Genomic DNA, 6,039 nt, shown 5'->3' with positions numbered 1-6,039 from the left:
TTAGCATCCCCTCCTCCTCCGCCTCCTCCGCCGACCGGCCGCAGAGGGGTGCATGGCAGCGGCGACGGAGCCGCGGCGGCTCCCGGCAGCTGCAGCTACCAAGCCGCGCGCTACTCCGTGCCAGCGCCCGCAGCAACTTTGCCGCTCCGAAGGCTGCGGAAGCGGGGCGATGTAAGGGCGCACCCGGCGGCGGAGCCTCCCCGGCAGCGCGAAGCAGCGCGGAGCAGAGCCCCCCCAGCCTCTCTTCCCGGTGGGGCGGAGCGGAGCCCCCCCACCCTCCATCCTCGGCGGAGCAGCGCGGAACGGAGTGGAGCTCCCCGCCTCTCTTCCTCTTTCCCTGCCTCCTTCCCTCCCCGGCGGCGGCCGCAGCCCGGGGCGGGAGCGCGGATGCGGCGCGGAGCCCGGCGGAGCCCATCGCGGGCCCGGGGCCGGGCGCCACGAAGAGCGGGGGGATGCTGAGCCCCGCCGCCCGGCACCGCGCCCGCCTCCGGGAGATGCTCCTCGTGCTCGCTCTGTGGCTGGCGTGGCAAGAAGTGCCCGCGGCGCCGACCCCCGCGGCGGAGGACATCACCCGGGGAGTTGTGAGTTACCCGCGACCCCCTGCTCCTCTCCGCTCCCCCCTCCCCCGCCACCCGACTCGCCGGGTACTCCCCCACCTTCGGGCATCGCGGGCCCACGCGGCGCTGGGCGAGCTTCGGCGGCTGGAAGCGCTCCCTGGCGCGCCCCGCTGCCCAGTACCCCCTTTGCCGCCAGTGCCCTCCGTCCTGCTCCCGCTCATCGGGCCCTTTTACACCCGGTATCCCCTCCAGCATTGTCTACGTGGTGCCCCTCGTTGCAGCTGGTGCCCCCCGCGCAGACGGAAGGGTCTGCTTTTCCCCCCCGCACCCAGTGTCCCCCACCCCATACCCTCTGCACCTAACCCTCTGGAAGCCAGAGTCCCCCTCCTTAACACCCAGTGCATGGTGCCTCTCCTGCACCCCAGCCTGGTGACCCAACTTTCCCCCAGCCGAGCGTCGTGGGGCGATGGCCTCACCAGCTTTCACACATGGGTGGTGATTTCTCAGGCGCTGGGAAAGGGCTGGCCTGTCTCGAGGGCTCCCTGCCTGCCGTGGAGCCGCACAAACTCCAGCAGCAAGCAGGGTAAAACGGCACGTTTGGAGTCAGAACAATCCCCTAGGATAGAGACATGCCTCGGGCATGTGTGAAGGGCTGCTCTGTGCCGGCGGCAGGTGGAGGATTGGCTTCATTGCAGGGGTCTGCACAGCGTGGGCGTCCTTGTGGTCCTGCTTCTCCCCTCACAGGTGCCTGCTTAGTCTGCAGGTACATAACAGGTTTCAGTAGGCACGGAGAGCTTAGGTCACGTCTCTGCCAGGTCATGGTGCCAGCAGGTCTATACAGCTTCACCCTTCTGAGCACAAAGAAATTAAGGGTTTTCTCCTGAAGGAGGAGAAGTTCTTGTAGCTTATACCAGTTGTAGCTCAGAGATGCCCCGTGACTATATCAAACCTGTGTGTCAGAAAGCCAGCTGTGGCTGGGTGTGGGCGGGCAGTCCTGGGGCTGGATCCGCCAGTTTGGAGAAATTCCCTGAAATTTAGTGCATTTCGAAAGGCTGCCAGTGCACTGCTGTGAAGGCAGGGAGGAGGAAGGGTTTGCTGCACGGTAGGGTTATCTAATGAGCAGGGATCGCTTAGAGCAGTGCACCAGGATGCTGCCTCCACCGCCCAGGCTCCGGCTTCAAGCCTGTGCTTCGGTTCACAGGCTCTGGCTCAGACACCTGCCAGGGAAGACAAAGCCTATCGTTCCCCATCTGTTCCTAGGAGAATAGAAAATGTGGTGAATATAAAGTATACCTGCATCATTATGGTGCATTCACTTTCCTCTGTAACCAGATGTTAAAGCTGGAATTAATATTTCATGCAAACAGCACACAGATTGATGTATTCTGCCCCAGTCAATTTAATTCAAACTTTTCTTTGACCTGCTTTTACCCTCGCTACCAAATAAGCTGCACTCAGCTTTTACAGCGTAAAGGCTAATACTTGAGGGGCTTATTAGTTACTGATGACAACTTTCAGGCATTAAGGTACTTTTTTAGTCCTGGAGTAGATTTGAGCACTCTCTCCAAACCCTGCTGAAGACCTGGGGCTGCCTGGCAAAGCAGGTGCTGGGGATGGTGGTAATAGAGCAGAAGTGAACTGCAGGAGAAGGGGGTTACATTAAACCAAGACTTATTTAGGCTGGGAATCTGACATTTAGGATGTATCATTGATGTCAGAGTGCTGTCTCCCTTCTGTTGATGTTCTTGCTGGGGCAAAGAATCTCTCCAGCTTGAGACAGCATTGGTGGGTTTCCAAAGGGGCTGAATATCAATCAGGTTTATGCTTATGCCCTCTACTGAGCATCAGGGAGCACAGAAGCCAGATATTTTCAGAGGTTTTCTTAGAATACTACCACTCTCAGGGAAGCGAGAGCCTCAGGAATGATTTGACATCCACTTTACGAAGCAACTACGAAATTAAAGATCTGTGAGGCATTTCAATCAAATATTTGAAATCTAGGAAACATGACACCATGACAATAGAAAGCTCTGCTAACCTTGGAAAATTATATCCAGCACTGTTTACTCTGCAGTAAACAGAACACAGTGTCAACAGAGCTTTTATATCCCAAATGCCTGCCCCTTGTAACCTAGAGGTTTTCAGTGCTGAGCTGGATTGTGCCTCTGAGCTCTGTCTTTCTGCTCCACTCCTGCTTGGAGTTTGTTTTAAATGAAACAGTGGTGGTGGGCCAAATTAAAGTTCAGCAAAATGAAAGAGGGCTATAATTCAAAGGCAGTTCTTGTTAGCATGCTGCCCAAAGCAATGTAACATGGAATGATTCTCTAGATTTCATTACTAGTGGAATATCCTGCCCAGTTTATAAATCTAACTCGATTATCAATGTTTTTATTGTTCTCCATTAGCTGCCCTGACAAAGAGAACATAAAATAGCTGGTGGAACAGAGCTTGACTTGAGTGATTCCATTGAATTTTAGTACACCACTTTTGAGATTTATGACTTTGCATTTTGTGCTGCTGCCTTTACAGTAAACCCCCAACATTCGCAAATTCTCCTCACCCCAGCATTCGCAAATTGCATCTTTTTATGGCTGTTGAGCTCGGATGTCTCAGGGGTGCAGGCAGCAAAAACTTCCTATCCACTAGTAGTAACTTAGTAATGAGAGCTCTCTTTTCACTGGGCTTTGTACCAGGTCTGGAGGGAGGTCTACCTTCAAGCTGTGCTTTTCAGAATAGCTGGCGTGTGGAGCCTGAACACTGAAGGTGCTGACCTGGAGATTGGCTGGTTTGTAAGGGAGCCAGCTGTTCCCGCAGGCAGCTCCTGCCCACTGGGCTGCATTGCTGCTGTTGTGAGGACATGGCTGTGCAGGGCAAAACCTGTGGCTTGGTGATAGACTGATGCCTGAGGCTGGGCTATCTTGGCCCCAAGGGAGATGTTTTGCCTTAGGGAGTTGCTTTGCTTGGCACAGAGGTTGCCAGAGAGGAGTTGATAGTGGGGTGATGGTGGTGGCATCACTGAGATCATCCTGTGTGGACATGGGCTCTGGCATCAGCGGCTGATCCCTCAGGCGTGCCAGGAAAGTTTTAGTCTGGTTACAAGAGCATGGGTGAAAAAAAGAAGACTGTGAGCGGCTTTTTCTTGACTTTGTGCCCAGGGGTGAGAGGGAAGGTCTATGTATGCCCCCAAGGCGTTTCTCCAGCTGGGGATTGCTGGGCATTCTTGGGGGCTTTCGTATGCGCAGCCTCCTGCTCACAAAGCCCTGTCTGTGTTGTTCCCAGAGAAGTTGCTTCCAGGGTTTGGAGGCATTTGCATTCATCGGTGGAGACCAGGACCCTCGTCCCTCTCTACCATTATCCCAAGTGGCTCTTTGTTTAGGGCAGGGCCCTCGCCTTTGTGGCCGCTTCTCATTTGAATGACAAGGATGCATTTGGTGGCACAGAGCCCTTCAGGCTGTGCCCTCCTCCCCCCACTTCCCCCTTCCCCCCCCCCCCGCTGGCTGTGGTGGGCCAGGGAAGAGACAGAGGTTCCTCTGTGTCCCCATGTCAGGGAGCAGCGGGACAGGAGGAACAGCAGTTTCCTATGAGTGTGTGCCCTGCATCTCCCAAGTGCCGAATTTCAGGGTAGAAGCCAGCCCAAAACTCATCCTTGCTGTTTCTGGGGTGCTTTCCCAACCCTGAGTAGGGTAGGACCATCTGGCTACCCATGTACGGCATCCTGGTCCAGCTGCCCTTGTGCTCCCATCTGCCCGGAGTCAGCCAAGAGCTCCCCTAAACTCCTGCATTAAGTACCCAGTGGGGCATGTCCCTGAGACATGGCTTAGCTCCTGATTCAAGGCTTGGGGTAATCAGCCTCTCAGAGTAAAACCCTTGTACAAATGTAGGCTGTTCCCTATATCAGGAGAAAGTACTGTACTTCTTCTGTTTCTGCTAATGGGGAAATTAAAAATGGATAATTTCAGTTGGAGCTTCATTCAGCCTTCTAAAATGGTGAGGCTTTAAGGACAGAATACTTAATAGAGTCCCTAAACAGCTTTGGAGAGAGGAGCTTTGCTTGGCTCCTCTGTCATTAAAGCACTTCATGCCTTCCCATATGGAGCAGTGCCCATCCCAGGTCCATGAATTCCCTTCAAGAAAGCTGAGCTACCATATTAAAAAAATAATAAAATAAAGTTGGTTGCATTTTAAAGTACCTCTTAAAGCCAAAGCACAATGCAAACTAAATTGACAAAAGGCTGTCTGGAAGCTTTCAAACAGCCGGGCTGCTGTGAAAGCATTTAATCTGGTATTAAAGGCCTAGTTGGTGTGAGCTGCTACTTCCCTTTCAGATTTGAGACCTCCATGTACAGTAATGCAATTTCCTCCTGGGCTTGGCTGCTATTGTGGTCCCAGCCGTGGGAACTAGCCAGGGTAGTCAGGCTAAATTACCCACTTCAATGAAATTCGGGAAGTGTTCAGAGCCAGTGGATGAAACCCTGCTGTCACCAGGGACTTCCCTACAGTTGGTGCTAGGGATGGAGCAGTGAGCTCCTGCACTGGCATAACTCTTCATCCTTGGTGCTGTGTTGGGGGTAGAAGTTCCTGGCTAGCAGGCACCCCCTTCCCTGGGGCAGCATGTAGTGGGGCTGTACCTCCATCTTCTCCTTTTGCCCCTAAAATCTCCTGGAGTGAAGGGAGATCGCTGCCTGTGTGACTCAGCCTGGATATTTAGTTATTCTTCCTCCTTAAATTAAACATGCAAAGAGGCAACACCAAATGCAATGCGTTCCCATCCCTGCCTGGCATTGGCCAGGGCTCTCCTGTTTTGGTGTTGGGTGTGACTCACCAGTGGGAGCGTGTGTGTTGGCTCTGTGGAGGACAAGGGGTGACATGGGTGATGTACCCATGAGACTGGAGGACAGGGCTGTCTGTGACACCCTGTTTGTCCTGGCAGGTTTGTAACTGCCAGTGGCAGCTCACTGTGACTCATCATCAGGGCCATGCACTAATTTCTCATTATTTACTCATCGTTAAAAACGCTGCAGGAATGGGGCTCTGTGGCTCCAGGAAGGGTCATGCTGTGGTTGAGGGAACCTTTATTTCTGGATGCTGTGGGAGCAGCTGTGTGCCCTGTGTGGGTCTCGTGTCCTGGCTGGCCCCGTGGAGGTGACAACATGGAAGGGAAAAGCTGTCACATCTCAGCTGCTGATGAACACGGGCCACCACATTGTCACTTTTTAAAGGGTCTCGCTCAGACTAGAGCATCGCTTGAAAGCTCAGGATTTGCTTTCAAAATAACCTGTGATCTGACAGCAACAGTTCTCAAAATTCTTTCTTTTATCAAAATCACTTTAAATGGGTAGATTTGGGAGTTTCAGAATCTCTTGCTGCTGCACACGTGCCAGCTGCATCTTCTTTGTCCCAGATTTTTATGAGGATTGTCTCTGTTTTCTAGGTCAGAGAATTAAGAGATTTGATGTTATATTAAAAAAAACCTACACCAAAC

At 53.1% G+C, this 6,039-nt stretch overlaps 1 protein-coding gene across 1 annotated transcript in view; it reads left to right on the top strand.

Moving 5' to 3' along the window:
• The first annotated feature begins 208 nt into the window (after positions 1-208).
• Positions 209-6,039, top strand: part of MMP17 (matrix metallopeptidase 17) — a 51,130-nt gene continuing 45,299 nt past the window's right edge. Inside the window, exon 1 of the mRNA XM_068208317.1 lies at positions 209-581. Coding sequence (XP_068064418.1) covers positions 453-581 — 129 coding nt within the window. The 5' untranslated portion in view covers positions 209-452. The remainder of the gene's footprint in view (positions 582-6,039) is intronic.

The sequence above is a fragment of the Anomalospiza imberbis genome, chromosome 18 (assembly GCF_031753505.1).
Source record: "Anomalospiza imberbis isolate Cuckoo-Finch-1a 21T00152 chromosome 18, ASM3175350v1, whole genome shotgun sequence".
Classification (NCBI taxonomy): Eukaryota; Metazoa; Chordata; class Aves; order Passeriformes; family Viduidae; genus Anomalospiza; species Anomalospiza imberbis.
The sequence above is the reverse complement of the archived record's forward strand: the minus strand, read 5'-3'. Positions and strand labels throughout refer to the sequence as shown.